At 45.5% G+C, this 17500-nt stretch overlaps 1 protein-coding gene across 6 annotated transcripts in view; it reads left to right on the forward strand.

Annotated features, from left to right (window-relative positions):
- Window positions 1-7531: 7531 nt before the first annotated feature.
- The window catches only part of LOC109886932 (uncharacterized), a 35099-nt gene continuing 25130 nt past the window's right edge, over window positions 7532-17500 (forward strand). For 4 of the 6 annotated variants that reach the window (XR_004209141.1, XR_004209143.1, XR_004209142.1 and 1 more), the window contains exons 1-7: window positions 7532-7720; window positions 8236-8452; window positions 9556-9771; window positions 10106-10240; window positions 12587-12677; window positions 13404-14975; window positions 17186-17333. Coding sequence is in view for 3 of the 6 variants with exons in the window: in XM_031821312.1 (XP_031677172.1) it covers window positions 8289-8452; window positions 9556-9771; window positions 10106-10240; window positions 12587-12677; window positions 13404-14975; window positions 17186-17333 (2326 nt within the window). In the remaining 3 variants the exon portion in view is untranslated. The remainder of the gene's footprint in view (window positions 7721-8235; window positions 8453-9555; window positions 9772-10105; window positions 10241-12586; window positions 12678-13403; window positions 14976-17185; window positions 17334-17500) is intronic. The other 2 variants (XM_031821314.1, XM_031821313.1) reach the window with 2 other exon arrangements.

Here is a 17500-nt window from a genome sequence, read left to right on the forward strand (position 1 = left end):
CTGCTACTACCACCCGGTACACTACCCTGCTACCACCCAGTACTCTACCCTGCTACCACCCGGTACACTACCCTGCTCCCACCCGGTACTCTACCCTGCACCATCCGGTACACTACCCTACTCCCATCCGGTACACTACCCTGCTCCCACCCGGTACTCTACCCTGCACCATCCGGTACACTACCCTACTCCCATCCGGTACACTACCCTGCTCCCACGCGGTACACTACCCTGCTCCCACCAGGTACACTACCCTGCTCCCACCCGGTACTCTGCCCTGCACCACCCGATACTCTGCCCTGCACCACTCGGTACTCTACCCTGCTACTACCACCCGGTACACTACCCTGCTACCACCCGGTACTCTACCCTGCTACCACCCGGTACACTACCCTGCTCCCACCCGGTACTCTACCCTGCACCATCCGGTACACTACCCTACTCACATCCGGTACACTACCCTGCTACCACCCGGTACTCTACCCTGCTACCACCCGGTACACTACCCCTCACCACCCGGTACACTACCCCTCACCACCCGGTACTCTGCCCTGTACCACCCGGTACACTACCCTGCTCCCACCCGGTACACTACCCTGCACCACCCGGTACTCTGCCCTGCACCACCCGGTACTCTACCCTGCTTCTACCACCCGGTACTCTACCCTGCTACTACCACACGGTACTCTACCCTGCTACTACCACCCGGTACTCTACCCTGCTACCACCCGGTACTCTACCCTGCTACCACCCGGTACACTACCCTGCTACCACCCGGTACTCTACCCTGCACCACCCGGTACACTACCCTGCTCCCACCCGGTACTCTACCCTGCACCATCCGGTACACTACCCTACTCCCATCCGGTACACTACCCTGCTCCCACGCGGTACACTACCCTGCTCCCACCCGGTACACTACCCCTCACCACCCGGTACTCTGCCCTGCACCACCCGGTACTCTGCCCTGCACCACCCGGTACACTACCCTGCACCACCCGGTACACTACCCCTCACCACCCGGTACTCTGCCCTGTACCACCCGGTACACTACCCTGCTCCCACCCGGTACACTACCCTGCACCACCCGGTACTCTGCCCTGCACCACCCAGTACTCTGCCCTGCACCACCCGGTACTCTACCCTGCTACTACCACCCGGTACTCTACCCTGCTACTACCACCCGGTACTCTACCCTAATACTTCCACCTGGTACTCTACCCTGCACCACCCAGTACACTACCCTGCACCACCCGGTACTCTACCCTGCACCACCCGGTACACTACCCTGCACCACCCGGTACTCTACCCTGCACCACCTGGTACACTACCCTGCTACTACCACCCGGTACTCTACCCTGCACCACCCGGTACACTACCCTGCTACTACCACCCGGTACTCTACCCTGCACCACCCGGTACTCTACCCTGCACCACCCGGTACTCTACCCTGCACCACCCGGTACTCTACCCTGCACCACCCGGTACTCTACCCTGCACCACCCGGTACTCTACCCTGCACCACCCGGTACTCTACCCTGCTACTACCACCCGGTACTCTACCCTGCACCACCCGGTACACTACCCTGCTACTACCACCCGGTACTCTACCCTGCACCACCCGGTACTCTACCCTGCACCACCCGGTACACTACCCTGCACCACCCGGTACTCTACCCTGCACCTTAGAGTCTGCTGCCCTGTGTAAACAGAGTCATAGATCACTTTAATAATGTTTACATACGATTTTACCCATCCTATATAACTACTGCTGTCCACTTCATATGGATATACTGTATTCTAGTCATGGTTCATCCTATATAACTACTGCTGTCCACTTCATATGGATATACTGTATTCTAGTCATGGTTCATCCTATATAACTACTGCTGTCCACTTCATATGGATATACTGTATTCTAGTTCATCCTATATAACTACTGCTGTCCACTTCATATGGATATACTGTATTCTAGTTCATCCTATATAACTACTGTTGTCCACTTCATATGGATATACTGTATTCTAGTTCATCCTATATAACTACTGCTGTCCACTTCATATGGATATACTGTATTCTAGTCATGGTTCATCCTATATAACTACTGCTGTCCACTTCATATATATATACTGTATTCTAGTCATGGTTCATCCTATATAACTACTGTTGTCCACTTCATATATATATACTGTATTCTAGTCATGGTTCATCCTATATAACTACTGCTGTCCACTTCATATGGATATACTGTATTCTAGTCATGGTTCATCCTATATAACTACTGCTGTCCACTTCATATGGATATACTGTATTCTAGTTCATCCTATATAACTACTGCTGTCCACTTCATATGGATATACTGTATTCTAGTTCATCCTATATAACTACTGCTGTCCACTTCATATGGATATACTGTATTCTAGTTCATCCTATATAACTACTGCTGTCCACTTCATATGGATATACTGTATTCTAGTTCATCCTATATAACTACTGCTGTCCACTTCATATATATATACTGTATTCTAGTTCATCCTATATAACTACTGCTGTCCACTTCATATGGATATACTGTATTCTAGTCATGGTTCATCCTATATAACTACTGTTGTCCACTTCATATGGATATACTGTATTCTAGTCATGGTTCATCCTATATAACTACTGTTGTCCACTTCATATGGATATACTGTATTCTAGTTCATCCTATATAACTACTGTTGTCCACTTCATATGGATATACTGTATTCTAGTCCATCCTATATAACTACTGTTGTCCACTTCATATGGATATACTGTATTCTAGTCCATCCTATATAACTACTGTTGTCCACTTCATATGGATATACTGTATTCTAGTTCATCCTATATAACTACTGTTGTCCACTTCATATGGATATACTGTATTCTAGTTCATCCTATATAACTACTGCTGTCCACTTCATATATATATACTGTATTCTAGTCCATCCTATATAACTACTGCTGTCCACTTCATATGGATATACTGTATTCTAGTCATGGTTCATCCTATATAACTACTGCTGTCCACTTCATATGGATATACTGTATTCTAGTCATGGTTCATCCTATATAACTACTGCTGTCCACTTCATATGGATATACTGTATTCTAGTCATGGTTCATCCTATATAACTACTGTTGTCCACTTCATATGGATATACTGTATTCTAGTCCATCCTATATAACTACTGCTGTCCACTTCATATGGATATACTGTATTCTAGTCATGGTTCATCCTATATAACTACTGTTGTCCACTTCATATGTATATACTGTATTCTAGTCATGGTTCATCCTATATAACTACTGTTGTCCACTTCATATGTATATACTGTATTCTAGTCATGGTTCATCCTATATAACTACTGTTGTCCACTTCATATGGATATACTGTATTCTAGTCATGGTTCATCCTATATAACTACTGTTGTCCACTTCATATGTATATACTGTATTCTAGTCATGGTTCATCCTGCTGTCCACTTCATATGGATATACTGTATTCTAGTTCATCCTATATAACTACTGCTGTCCACTTCATATGGATATACTGTATTCTAGTTCATCCTATATAACTACTGTTGTCCACTTCATATGGATATACTGTATTCTAGTCATGGTTCATCCTATATAACTACTGCTGTCCACTTCATATATATATACTGTATTCTAGTCCATCCTATATAACTACTGCTGTCCACTTCATATGGATATACTGTATTCTAGTCATGGTTCATCCTATATAACTACTGCTGTCCACTTCATATGGATATACTGTATTCTAGTCATGGTTCATCCTATATAACTACTGCTGTCCACTTCATATGGATATACTGTATTCTAGTCATGGTTCATCCTATATAACTACTGTTGTCCACTTCATATGGATATACTGTATTCTAGTCCATCCTATATAACTACTGCTGTCCACTTCATATGGATATACTGTATTCTAGTCATGGTTCATCCTATATAACTACTGTTGTCCACTTCATATGTATATACTGTATTCTAGTCATGGTTCATCCTATATAACTACTGTTGTCCACTTCATATGTATATACTGTATTCTAGTCATGGTTCATCCTATATAACTACTGTTGTCCACTTCATATGGATATACTGTATTCTAGTCATGGTTCATCCTATATAACTACTGTTGTCCACTTCATATGTATATACTGTATTCTAGTCATGGTTCATCCTGCTGTCCACTTCATATGGATATACTGTATTCTAGTTCATCCTATATAACTACTGCTGTCCACTTCATATGGATATACTGTATTCTAGTTCATCCTATATAACTACTGTTGTCCACTTCATATGGATATACTGTATTCTAGTTCATCCTATATAACTACTGCTGTCCACTTCATATGGATATACTGTATTCTAGTTCATCCTATATAACTACTGCTGTCCACTTCATATGGATATACTGTATTCTAGTCATGGTTCATCCTATATAACTACTGCTGTCCACTTCATATGGATATACTGTATTCTAGTCATGGTTCATCCTGCTGTCCACTTCATATGGATATACTGTATTCTAGTTCATCCTATATAACTACTGCTGTCCACTTCATATGGATATACTGTATTCTAGTCCATCCTATATAACTACTGTTGTCCACTTCATATGGATATACTGTATTCTAGTCCATCCTATATAACTACTGTTGTCCACTTCATATGGATATACTGTATTCTAGTCATGGTTCATCCTATATAACTACTGCTGTCCACTTCATATGGATATACTGTATTCTAGTTCATCCTATATAACTACTGTTGTCCACTTCATATATATATACTGTATTCTAGTCATGGTTCATCCTATATAACTACTGTTGTCCACTTCATATGGATATACTGTATTCTAGTTCATCCTATATAACTACTGTTGTCCACTTCATATGGATATACTGTATTCTAGTCATGGTTCATCCTATATAACTACTGTTGTCCACTTCATATGTATATACTGTATTCTAGTCATGGTTCATCCTATATAACTACTGTTGTCCACTTCATATGGATATACTGTATTCTAGTCATGGTTCATCCTATATAACTACTGTTGTCCACTTCATATATATATACTGTATTCTAGTCCATCCTATATAACTACTGTTGTCCACTTCATATGGATATACTGTATTCTAGTCATGGTTCATCCTATATAACTACTGTTGTCCACTTCATATATATATACTGTATTCTAGTCCATCCTATATAACTACTGTTGTCCACTTCATATATATATACTGTATTCTAGTCATGGTTCATCCTATATAACTACTGTTGTCCACTTCATATGGATATACTGTATTCTAGTTCATCCTATATAACTACTGTTGTCCACTTCATATGGATATACTGTATTCTAGTCATGGTTCATCCTATATAACTACTGTTGTCCACTTCATATGTATATACTGTATTCTAGTCATGGTTCATCCTATATAACTACTGTTGTCCACTTCATATGGATATACTGTATTCTAGTCATGGTTCATCCTATATAACTACTGTTGTCCACTTCATATATATATACTGTATTCTAGTCCATCCTATATAACTACTGCTGTCCACTTCATATGGATATACTGTATTCTAGTTCATCCTATATAACTACTGTTGTCCACTTCATATGGATATACTGTATTCTAGTCCTGGTTCATCCTATATAACTACTGTTGTCCACTTCATATGGATATACTGTATTCTAGTCCTGGTTCATCCTATATAACTACTGCTGTCCACTTCATATGGATATACTGTATTCTAGTTCATCCTATATAACTACTGTTGTCCATTTCATATGGATATACTGTATTCTAGTCATGGTTCATCCTATATAACTACTGTTGTCCACTTCATATGGATATACTGTATTCTAGTTCATCCTATATAACTCCTGTTGTCCACTTCATATGGATATACTGTATTCTAGTTCATCCTATATAACTACTGTTGTCCACTTCATATGGATATACTGTATTCTAGTCATGGTTCATCCTATATAACTACTGCTGTCCACTTCATATGGATATACTGTATTCTAGTCATGGTTCATCCTATATAACTACTGTTGTCCACTTCATATGGATATACTGTATTCTAGTCATGGTTCATCCTATATAACTACTGCTGTCCACTTCATATGGATATACTGTATTCTAGTTCATCCTATATAACTACTGTTGTCCACTTCATATGGATATACTGTATTCTAGTCATGGTTCATCCTATATAACTACTGTTGTCCACTTCATATATATATACTGTATTCTAGTCATGGTTCATCCTGTTGTCCACTTCATATGGATATACTGTATTCTAGTCCATCCTATATAACTACTGTTGTCCACTTCATATATATATACTGTATTCTAGTCATGGTTCATCCTGTTGTCCACTTCATATATATATACTGTATTCTAGTCCATCCTATATAACTACTGTTGTCCACTTCATATATATATACTGTATTCTAGTTCATCCTATATAACTACTGCTGTCCACTTCATATGGATATACTGTATTCTAGTTCATCCTATATAACTACTGCTGTCCACTTCATATGGATATACTGTATTCTAGTCATGGTTCATCCTGTTGTCCACTTCATATGGATATACTGTATTCTAGTCATGGTTCATCCTGCTGTCCACTTCATATGGATATACAGTATTCTAGTTCATCCTATATAACTACTGCTGTCCACTTCATATGTATATACTGTATTCTAGTCATGGTTCATCCTATATAACTACTGCTGTCCACTTCATATGTCTATACTGTATTCTAGTCATGGTTCATCCTGCTGTCCACTTCATATGGATATACTGTATTCTAGTTCATCCTATATAACTACTGTTGTCCACTTCTTCTCTATTCATATAAAGTCCATTTTGTCTATACACACCATCATATACATATGTAATATGTTTATATTCTGAACTCTGACATTGCTCGCCCTAATATCTCTACATTTCTTAATGTAATTAGTGTAATTAACAATTTGCGTGTATTGTTTTGTTAGGTGTTATTGCACTGTTAAATTTTGCTACACCCACGAAAACTTTTGCAAAATATGTGTACGTGACAAATAAAAATTAGATTTTAATTTTGACATATACTCAATAAATATATTTTGCTGTACTGGCTCAATGGGAACCCGCTGGTGGTTTCCTTGGTTACGTTTCAACCTTCCAGAATGAGTGACAACGATTCTGCTTGAAACTAAAAAACATTATTGAAATACAAAGACTATATCACGTCATATTCAACCTTATATTGATATCAAGGTATCCATTTTTTAATTTAAAAAAAAATTATGTCCTTAAAATTGATTTATTTATTTACATATAATATATTTATATTGTCCACATTAAGTTTTCGACGCACCTTCCGTCCCAACAGGCGGCGCTGTTTGAGGAAGTGCTTCTAACGTGTTTTATATTTAGACAACCTCACATCCGGTGGAGTTTCGACCAATGAGAAAGCGTCGTGTCGTTTGAACCGGGGGAGCGGGACTCTATCCTGAGCTGTTGTTGAAAACGGAATAAAGACTTATATTTCATACTTATATTTCATCCCGTTGCTAAATGAATTAACTTTAAATCTAAAAATAAAAAGGTGTGATAACGGATAGAGACGGTTACCACGGTAATGTTTGAGTTCGGTGAGTATTTTGTCAGATTGTGGACGATAACCGAGTTTACTGTCACGACAGTAACTGTGGGGGGGAGATAAACATTGTAACGTTACTCTGTCAACAACAACAACACAAAAAAGTAAATGATACCGATGTATCTATGGAGAGAGACTGTTTTTAGGTATTATAGTTAAGCTGACTAGTCATAGTAAGAACAAATCACAATGTAAAGATGCCACTTTTGTTTTTATTCCCCCATATGTTATTTTCCTGTCGTTAACTAACGTTACATGAATTGAGAAAAACGGAAGCATAGAGGATATAAACTAACGTTTAGTCCTAATATGTCAACTGGGGCGTATTCATTACGCCAAGTCTGTTGGGAAACGTTTATTAAACGGAAGCGTACTGAACGAAACAGGAAGGCGCCTACCTGAATTTGTCCAATAGAAACCCTCGTTTTGCTTCCATTTGGTTCTTTAACGGTCAACGGTATACGTAACGAATACGCCCCTTGTTACCATTATTTTGTCATTTGACAGTCGGTTCCCGATCTTCTTGTTGCTGAAACGGACCCTGCAAAAAAAGAGTAAAGATGAACCGAGCAGGCCGACCGTTGTTCATGAAGACCTACGGCAAACAGAACCGGAAGTTGGAGGCCTGGATCTCCCCTGACAACCGAAAACAGGTTTTCGCCAGCACCTCTTCCTCTGACCTGTCCATCGCTGAGCCCTCCAGCCCCAAACCCCCAGCCAAGAGGTAAGAGACTTCTCTTCCCCCTGAAGAGCGAGTGATCTGGGCATTCAGGCTCTTGCTCCGTTCCTGCTCAGCAGACCAGGGCCTAGATAGATTAGCTAGCTGAATCAGGTGTGGGGGGTCTAGCTTCTCCTAGATAGATTAGCTAGCTGAATCAGGTGGGGTGGGTCTAGCTTCTCCTAGATAGATTAGCTAGCTGAATCAGGTGTGGGGGGTCTAGCTTCTCCTAGATAGATTAGCTAGCTGAGTCAGGTGTGGGGGGTCTAGCTTCTCCTAGATAGATTAGCTAGCTGAGTCAGGTGTGGGGGGTCTAGCTTCTCCTAGATAGATTAGCTAGCTGAATCAGGTGTGGGGGGTCTAGCTTCTCCTAGATAGATTAGCTAGCTGAATCAGGTGTGGTGGGTCTAGCTTCTCCTAGATAGATTAGCTATCTGAATCAGGTGGGGTGGGTCTAGCTTCTCCTAGATAGATTAGCTAGCTGAATCAGGTGTGGGGGGTCTAGCTTCTCCTAGATAGATTAGCTAGCTGAATCAGGTGTGGGGGGTCTAGCTTCTCCTAGATAGATTAGCTAGCTGAATCAGGTGTGGTGGGTCTAGCTTCTCCTAGATAGATTAGCTAGCTGAATCAGGTGTGGGGGGTCTAGCTTCTCCTAGATAGATTAGCTAGCTGAATCAGGTGTGGGGGGTCTAGCTTCTCCTAGATAGATTAGCTAGCTGAATCAGGTGTGGGGGGTCTAGCTTCTCCTAGATAGATTAGCTAGCTGAATCAGGTGTGGGGGGTCTAGCTTCTCCTAGATAGATTAGCTAGCTGAATCAGGTGTCTTCTCTGCTCTCTCTGTGTCTTCTTCTATGGTCTTCTCTGCTCTCTCTGTGTCTTCTTCTATGGTCTTCTCTGCTCTCTCTGTGTCTTCTTCTATGGTCTTCTCTGCTCTCTCTGTGTCTTCTTCTATGGTCTTCTCTGCTCTCTCTGTGTCTTCTTCTATGGTCTTCTCTGCTTTCTCTGTGTCTTCTTCTCTCTCTCTTTATCTCACCATCTAAACTGTGACCTCTGCACTGATATGAAAACATCCTCTTCCTCTCCTCCCGGCCTCCCTTCCCCTGTTCCAGAGGGAGAAAGAGAAGTACAGCAGATGGCAGTAGAGCGCTGCGGCCGGCTAAGACCAAAGCCCTGTCCTGGACAGCAGATATCAGTAGTGAGCTGCGACTAGCGAAGACCAAAGCCCTGTCCTGTCTGAGAGAGCAGGACAGTGATGAAGAGAACATCTTCATCGTCCCTCCTCCTCCTCTTCCTCCTCCCCAGCAGCAGAGCAACAACACAGCCAGGTCAGACTGGTGGCATTACCTTTCTGGTCTTCAAATGTTTGACCCGTCTGTCTGTCTCGATCTGACCCGTCTGTCTGTCTGTCTCGATCTGACCCGTCTGTCTGTCTGTCTCGATCTGACCCGTCTGTCTGTCTCGATCTGACCCGTCTGTCTGTCTCGATCTGACCCGTCTGTCTGTCTCGATCTGACCCGTCTGTCTGTCTCGATCTGACCCGTCTGTCTCGATCTGACCCGTCTGTCTCGATCTGACCCGTCTGTCTCGATCTGACCCGTCTGTCTCGATCTGACCCGTCTGTCTGTATCTGACCTGTGTGTGTGTGTGTGTGTGTTTTAGGAAGCCATTGTTGAGGCATGCTGGTCGGAAGGCCCAGCGTATTGTGAGCTCCAGTGAGAGTGATGGAGAGACAACGACCAGCAGACAACCCAACTCTAAACGCTCCAAACACACCACAGCTAGAGCCAGGACACAGTCAGACTTTTACATTTTTCATTAATTTAACCTTTATTTAACTAGTCAAGTCCGTTAAGAACAAATTCTTATTTACAATGACGGCCTACCGGGGAACAGTGGGTTACCTGCCTTGTTTAGGGGCAGAACGACAGCCTCCTCTACACTCTAACCACTAGGCTACCTGCCTCCTCTACACTCTAACCACTAGGCTACCTGCCCCCTCTATACTCTAACCACTAGGCTACCTGCCTCCTCTACACTCTAACCACTAGACTACCTGCCTCCTCTAACCACTAGACTACCTGCCTCCTCTAACCACTAGGCTACCTGCCTCCTCTAACCACTAGGCCACCTGCCTCCTCTAACCACTAGGCTACCTGCCCCCTCTACACTCTAACCACTAGGCTACCTGCCTCCTCTACACTCTAACCACTAGGCTACCTGCCCCCTCTATACTCTAACCACTAGACTACCTGCCTCCTCTAACCACTAGGCTACCTGCCTCCTCTAACCACTAGGCTACCTGCCTCCTCTACACTCTAACCACTAGGCTACCTGCCCCCTCTATACTCTAACCACTAGACTACCTGCCTCCTCTAACCACTAGGCTACCTGCCTCCTCTACACTCTAACCACTAGACTACCTGCCTCCTCTAACCACTAGGCTACCTGCCTCCCCTACACTCTAACCACTAGGCTACCTGCCTCCTCTACACTCTAACCACTAGGCTACCTGCCTCCTCTACACTCTAACCACTAGGCTACCTGCCTCCTCTACACTCTAACCACTAGGCTACCTGCCCCCTCTATACTCTAACCACTAGACTACCTGCCTCCTCTAACCACTAGGCTACCTGCCTCCTCTACACTCTAACCACTAGACTACCTGCCTCCTCTAACCACTAGGCTACCTGCCTCCCCTACACTCTAACCACTAGGCTACCTGCCTCCTCTACACTCTAACCACTAGGCTACCTGCCTCCTCTACACTCTAACCACTAGGCTACCTGCCTCCTCTAACCACTAGGCTACCTGCCTCCTCTAACCACTAGGCTACCTGCCTCCTCTACACTCTAACCACTAGGCTACCTGCCTCCTCTACACTCTAACCACTAGGCTACCTGCCTCCTCTACACTCTAACCACTAGACTACCTGCCTCCTCTACACTCTAACCACTAGGTTACCTACCTCCTCTACACTCTAACCACTAGGCTACCTGCCTCCTCTACACTCTAACCACTAGACTACCTGCCTCCTCTACACTCGAACCACTAGACTACCTGCCTCCTCTACACTCTAACCACTAGGCTACCTGCCTCCTCTACACTCTAACCACTAGACTACCTGCCTCCTCTACACTAACCACTAGGCTACCTGCCTCCTCTAACCACTAGGCTACCTGCCTCCTCTAACCACTAGGCTACCTGCCTCCTCTACACTCTAACCACTAGACTACCTGCCTCCTCTACACTCTAACCACTAGACTACCTGCCTCCTCTACACTCTAACCACTAGGCTACCTGCCTCCTCTACACTCTAACCACTAGGCTACCTGCCTCCTCTACACTCTAACCACTAGGCTACCTGCCTCCTCTACACTCTAACCACTAGGCTACCTGCCTCCTCTACACTCTAACCACTAGGCTACCTGCCTCCTCTAAACTCTAACCACTAGGCTACCTGCCTCCTCTACACTCTAACCACTAGGCTACCTGCCGCCTCTACATTCTAACCACTAGACTACCTGCCTCCTCTACACTCTAACCACTAGGCTACCTGCCTCCTCTACACTCTAACCACTAGACTACCTGCCTCCTCTAACCACTAGGCTACCTGCCTCCTCTACACTCTAACCGCTAGGCTACCTGCCTCCTCTACACTCTAACCACTAGGCTACCTGCCTCCTCTAAACTCTAACCACTAGGCTACCTGCCTCCTCTAAACTCTAACCACTAGGCTACCTGCCTCCTCTACACTCTAACCACTAGACTACCTGCCTCCTCTACACTCTAACCACTAGACTACCTGCCTCCTCTACACTCTAACCACTAGACTACCTGCCTCCTCTACACTCTAACCACTAGGCTACCTGCCTCCTCTACACTCTAACCACTAGACTACCTGCCTCCTCTACACTCTAACCACTAGGCTACCTGCCTCCTCTAACCACTGGACTACCTGCCTCCTCTACACTCTAACCACTAGACTACCTGCCTCCTCTACACTCTAACCACTAGGCTACCTGCCTCCTCTACACTCTAACCACTAGGCTGCCTGCTGCCCTCAATCTGTTCTGCTCTATCAGTCGATCAATCAGGTTTCAATAGACTCTCTCTCTGTTTGTCTCTCTCTCTCTCTCTCAGTCCGTCTCCAGTTTTGGCTCTAGGGAAGTTTGTGACTCATCGTAGGGGAGCAACAACCGCCAAACACAAAGCCCCCAAGAGGAAACTCAGTGTAAGGCCCATTCCAATCCACTCCATCCTTCCTTCACTACTCTGTTCCGCTCCATCCTACCGTCACTCCCCCGAGGCCCCGTTCTCCCGCTCCGCTCCATCCTACCGTCACTCCCCCTGAGGCCCCGTTCTTCCGATCCATCCTACCATCACTCCCCGAGGCCCCGTTCTCCCGATCCATCCTACCGTCACTCCCCCCGAGGCCCCGTTCTCCCAATCCATCCTACCGTCACTCCCCCCGAGGCCCCGTTCTCCCGATCTGCTCCATCGTACCGTCACTCCCCCCGAGGCCCCGTTCTCCCTATCCGCTCCATCGTACCGTCACTCCCCCCGAGGCTCCGTTCTGCCGATCCGCTCCATCCTGCCGTCACTCCCCCCGAGGCCCCGTTCTCCCGCTCCATCCTACCATCACTCCCCCGAGGCCCCGTTCGCCCGCTCCATCCCTTCTCCATAGTGGCTCTGGTCATAAATTCTGAGCTACATCGTGTCCCCTGAGACATCCTAACCCCTGTCTGTCTCTCTCTGTTTGTGACTCTGTCTCTCTCTCTGTGAGTGTCTCTCTGTCTCTCTGTGTGTGTCTCTCTGTGTGTGTCTCTCTGTCTCTCTCTGTGTGTCTGTCTCTCTGTGTGTCTCTGTATCTCTCTGTTTGTGTGTCTGTCTCTCTCTCTCTGTGTGTCTCTCTTTCTGTGTGTCTCTGTCTCTCTGTGTGTGTCTCTTGTCTTCTCAGGTCCTGCTAGCCCAGCTCAGCCTCAACTCCTCTGATGACTTCGTCCAGGGTGGAAGAGAAGAAGGGGGAGGGGTCCAGCGTTCCTTCCCTCGCCGTGCCAAACAGGGGCGCCGCCGGGCCCTGGCCAACGCTGACAGCTCATTGGCCGACCTGGGTAACAGCGGAGTAACCAACAGTAACGGTTTCCTACGAGATATCTCTCTGAACGAGTCGCCCGAGCGCTCCTGCCACAGGAAACCTCTCTTCTCCTCCACCCCCAGCTCACGTGCCCTCCCTCCTCCTCCCTCCTTCCTCCGTCCACCCATCTCTCTGAGCACCACCCAGGAGGAGCTCAATGTTCCAGAGGACCCCCTCTCTCTCACAGAGCTGCGCCAGCTGTCGTCCCTGGGCCAGGCAGTGGGACAACCAGAGGTAGGAACCCGTGAAGAGCCGACTCCCCGTGGATCAACCAGTCTGAGGAGTAACAGGAGCCGGAATGGAGGCTCAGCGATCCAAGATGGCGTTGGTGAGCAGCCGAGCCCGGAGCTGTTCTCCGCGGTTGCCTGTGAGCAGACTGACCCAGACAGGGCCGGGGAGGAAACTGAGGACGGCAGCCATTTTGTGTCAGCGATGGTGGGACAGGATTGGCTGGCTGAGGTCGTGAAGGAGAGGTGTCTGACACGGTGCTGTGCCGTACGGCTAGAGAGACACAAACTGCACGATGACACCACATGTTCACCCTGCATCGACCAGACACGGTCACACGACAACGGGCGGGACAGTCTCGTCCCTAAAGAGCACGTTCCCAGGGACAGTCTCGTCCCTAAAGAGCACGTTCCCAGGGACAGTCTCGTCCCTAAAGAGCACGTTCCCAGGGACAGTCTCGTCCCTAAAGAGCACGTTCCCAGGGACAGTCTCGTCCCTAAAGAGCACGTTCCCAGGGACAGTCTCGTCCCTAAAGAGCACGTTCCCAGGGACAGTCTCGTCCCTAAAGAGCACGTTCCCAGGGACAGTCTCGTCCCTATAGACCACGTTCCCAGGGACAGTCTCGTCCCTATAGAGCACGTTCCCAGGGACAGTCTCGGCCCTATAGAGCAGGTTCCCAAGGACAGTCTCGTCCCTAAAGACCACGTTCCCATGGACAGTCTCGTCCCTAAAGACCACGTTCCCATGGACAGTCTCGTCCCTATAGAGCACGTTCCCAAGGACAGTCTCGGCCCTATAGACCACGTTCCCAGGGACAGTCTCGTCCCTAAAGACCACGTTCCCAGGGACAGTCTCGTCCCTAAAGACCACGTTCCCAGGGAAAACCCCCACAGAAGGAAGGTGGGAGGAGCTCCTAAAGAGCGGAGGCGGAGGAGCGTGTCTCGGGAGCGGCCCGCCACCAGTAGGAAGGTGGGAGGAGCTCCTAAAGAGCGGAGGAGCGTGTCTCGGGAGCGGCCCGCCACCAGTAGGAAGATGTGTGTGAGCGGTGTGAGTGTGAGCCGCTGGGGAAGGAGAGACGGAGCTCCCAACAGCAGAGCAGCACCTCCCCCTGGCCGAGCTGGGGACTGCAGCATTACTGAACTGCTGTCTGCTCAACACACACATGGGGTAGGTGGTATCCACACACACACACACACACACACACACACACACACACAGGGCAGGTGGTATCCACACACACACACACACCAAAAGGTCAGGAGGTAGTATCCACACACACACACACGGGGTAGGTGGTATCCACACACACACACACACACACACCAAAAGGTCAGGAGGTAGTATGCACAAACACACACACCAAAAGGTCAGTAGGTAGTCATTAGGTAGTATCCAGTCTATCAGACAGTATTATATTATAATGTTCCAGGTATCCAGTCTATCAGACAGTATTATATTATATTGTTCCAGGTATCCAGTCTATCAGACAGTATTATATTATATTGTTCCAGGTATCCAGTCTATCAGACAGTATTATATTATGATGTTCCAGGTATCCAGTCTATCAGACAGTATTATATTATAATGTTCCAGGTATCCATTCTATCAGACAGTATTATATTATAATGTTCCAGGTATCCATTCTATCAGACAGTATTATATTATATTGTTCCAGGTATCCAGTCTATCAGACAGTATTATATTATAATGTTCCAGGTATCCAGTCTATCAGACAGTATTATATTATAATGTTCCAGGTATCCAGTCTATCAGACAGTATTATATTATATTGTTCCAGGTATCCAGTCTATCAGACAGTATTATATTATGATGTTCCAGGTATCCAGTCTATCAGACAGTATTATATTATATTGTTCCAGGTATCCATTCTATCAGACAGTATTATATTATAATGTTCCAGGTATCCAGTCTATCAGACAGTATTATATTATAATGTTAACAACCCTCCAGGCAAGCTTCAATGCCATACAACTCTCCTTCCGTGGCCTCCAATTGCTCTTAAATACAAGTAAAACTAAATGCATGCTCTTCAACCGATCGCTACCTGCACCTACCCGCCTGTCCAACATCACTACTCTGGACGGCTCTGACTTAGAATACGTGGACAACTACAAATACTTAGGTGTCTGGTTAGACTGTAAACTCTCCTTCCAGACCCATATCAAACATCTCCAATCCAAAGTTAAATCTAGAATTGGCTTCCTATTTCGCAACAAAGCATCCTTCACTCATGCTGCCAAACATACCCTTGTAAAACTGACCATCCTACCAATCCTCGACTTTGGTCATCTATAAAATAGCCTCCAATACTCTACTCAGCAAACTGGATGCAGTCTATCACAGTGCAATCCGTTTTATCACCAAAGCCCCATATACTACCCACCACTGCGACCTGTACGCTCTCGTTGGCTGGCCCTCGCTTCATACTCGTCGCCAAACCCACTGGCTCCATGTCATCTACAAGACCCTGCTAGGTAAAGTCCCCCCTTATCTCAGCTCGCTGGTCACCATAGCATCTCCCACCTGTAGCACACGCTCCAGCAGGTATATCTCTCTAGTCACCCCCAAAACCAATTCTTTCTTTGGCCGCCTCTCCTTCCAGTTCTCTGCTGCCAATGACTGGAACGAACTACAAAAATCTCTGAAACTGGAAACACTTATCTCCCTCACTAGCTTTAAGCACCAGCTGTCAGAGCAACTCACAGATTACTGCACCTGTACATAGCCCACCTATAATTTAGCCCAAACAACTACCTCTTTCCCAACTGTATTTAATTTTAATTAATTAATTAATTTTGCTCCTTTGCACCCCATTATTTTTATTTCTACTTTGCATACTACTCTACTATATTATAATGTTCCAGGTATCCAGTCTATCAGACAGTATTATATTATATTGTTCCAGGTATCCAGTCTATCAGACAGTATTATATTATATTGTTCCAGGTATCCAGTCTATCAGACAGTATTATATTATATTGTTCCAGGTATCCAGTCTATCAGACAGTATTATATTATATTGTTCCAGCTATCCAGTCTATCAGACAGTATTATATTATGTTGTTCCAGGTATCCAGTCTATCAGACAGTATTATATTATAATGTTCCAGGTATCCATTCTATCAGACAGTATTATATTATATTGTTCCAGGTATCCAGTCTATCAGACAGTATTATATTATAATGTTCCAGGTATCCAGTCTATCAGACAGTATTATATTATAATGTTCCAGGTATCCAGTCTATCAGACAGTATTATATTATATTGTTCCAGGTATCCATTCTATCAGACAGTATTATATTATAATGTTCCAGGTATCCAGTCTATCAGACAGTATTATATTATATTGTTCCAGGTATCCAGTCTATCAGACCGTATGGTATTGGGGACTCCAGTTCGTGGTACCAGACTCCATCTGTCCTCTCTGCTGGTCAACCTCACTCCTGAGACTCACACCTGGAGTCGCCTCAAAGCTGCCCTCTCCCTACACAGGAAGACCAAAGGTACGTCTCTCTGTGTGTCTCTCTCTCTGTGTCTCTGTCTCTCTCTCTGTGAGTGACCCGAAAGGTACCTCTCTCTGTCTCTCTCTGTGTCTCGGTCTCTCTGTCTCTTTAAGAGAGAGACACGGACAGAGAGGGACAGAGACACACAGAGAGAGAGTGTCTGTCTC

This window comes from Oncorhynchus kisutch, unplaced genomic scaffold (genome assembly GCF_002021735.2).
Source record: "Oncorhynchus kisutch isolate 150728-3 unplaced genomic scaffold, Okis_V2 scaffold3960, whole genome shotgun sequence".
NCBI classification, from domain to species: Eukaryota; Metazoa; Chordata; class Actinopteri; order Salmoniformes; family Salmonidae; genus Oncorhynchus; species Oncorhynchus kisutch.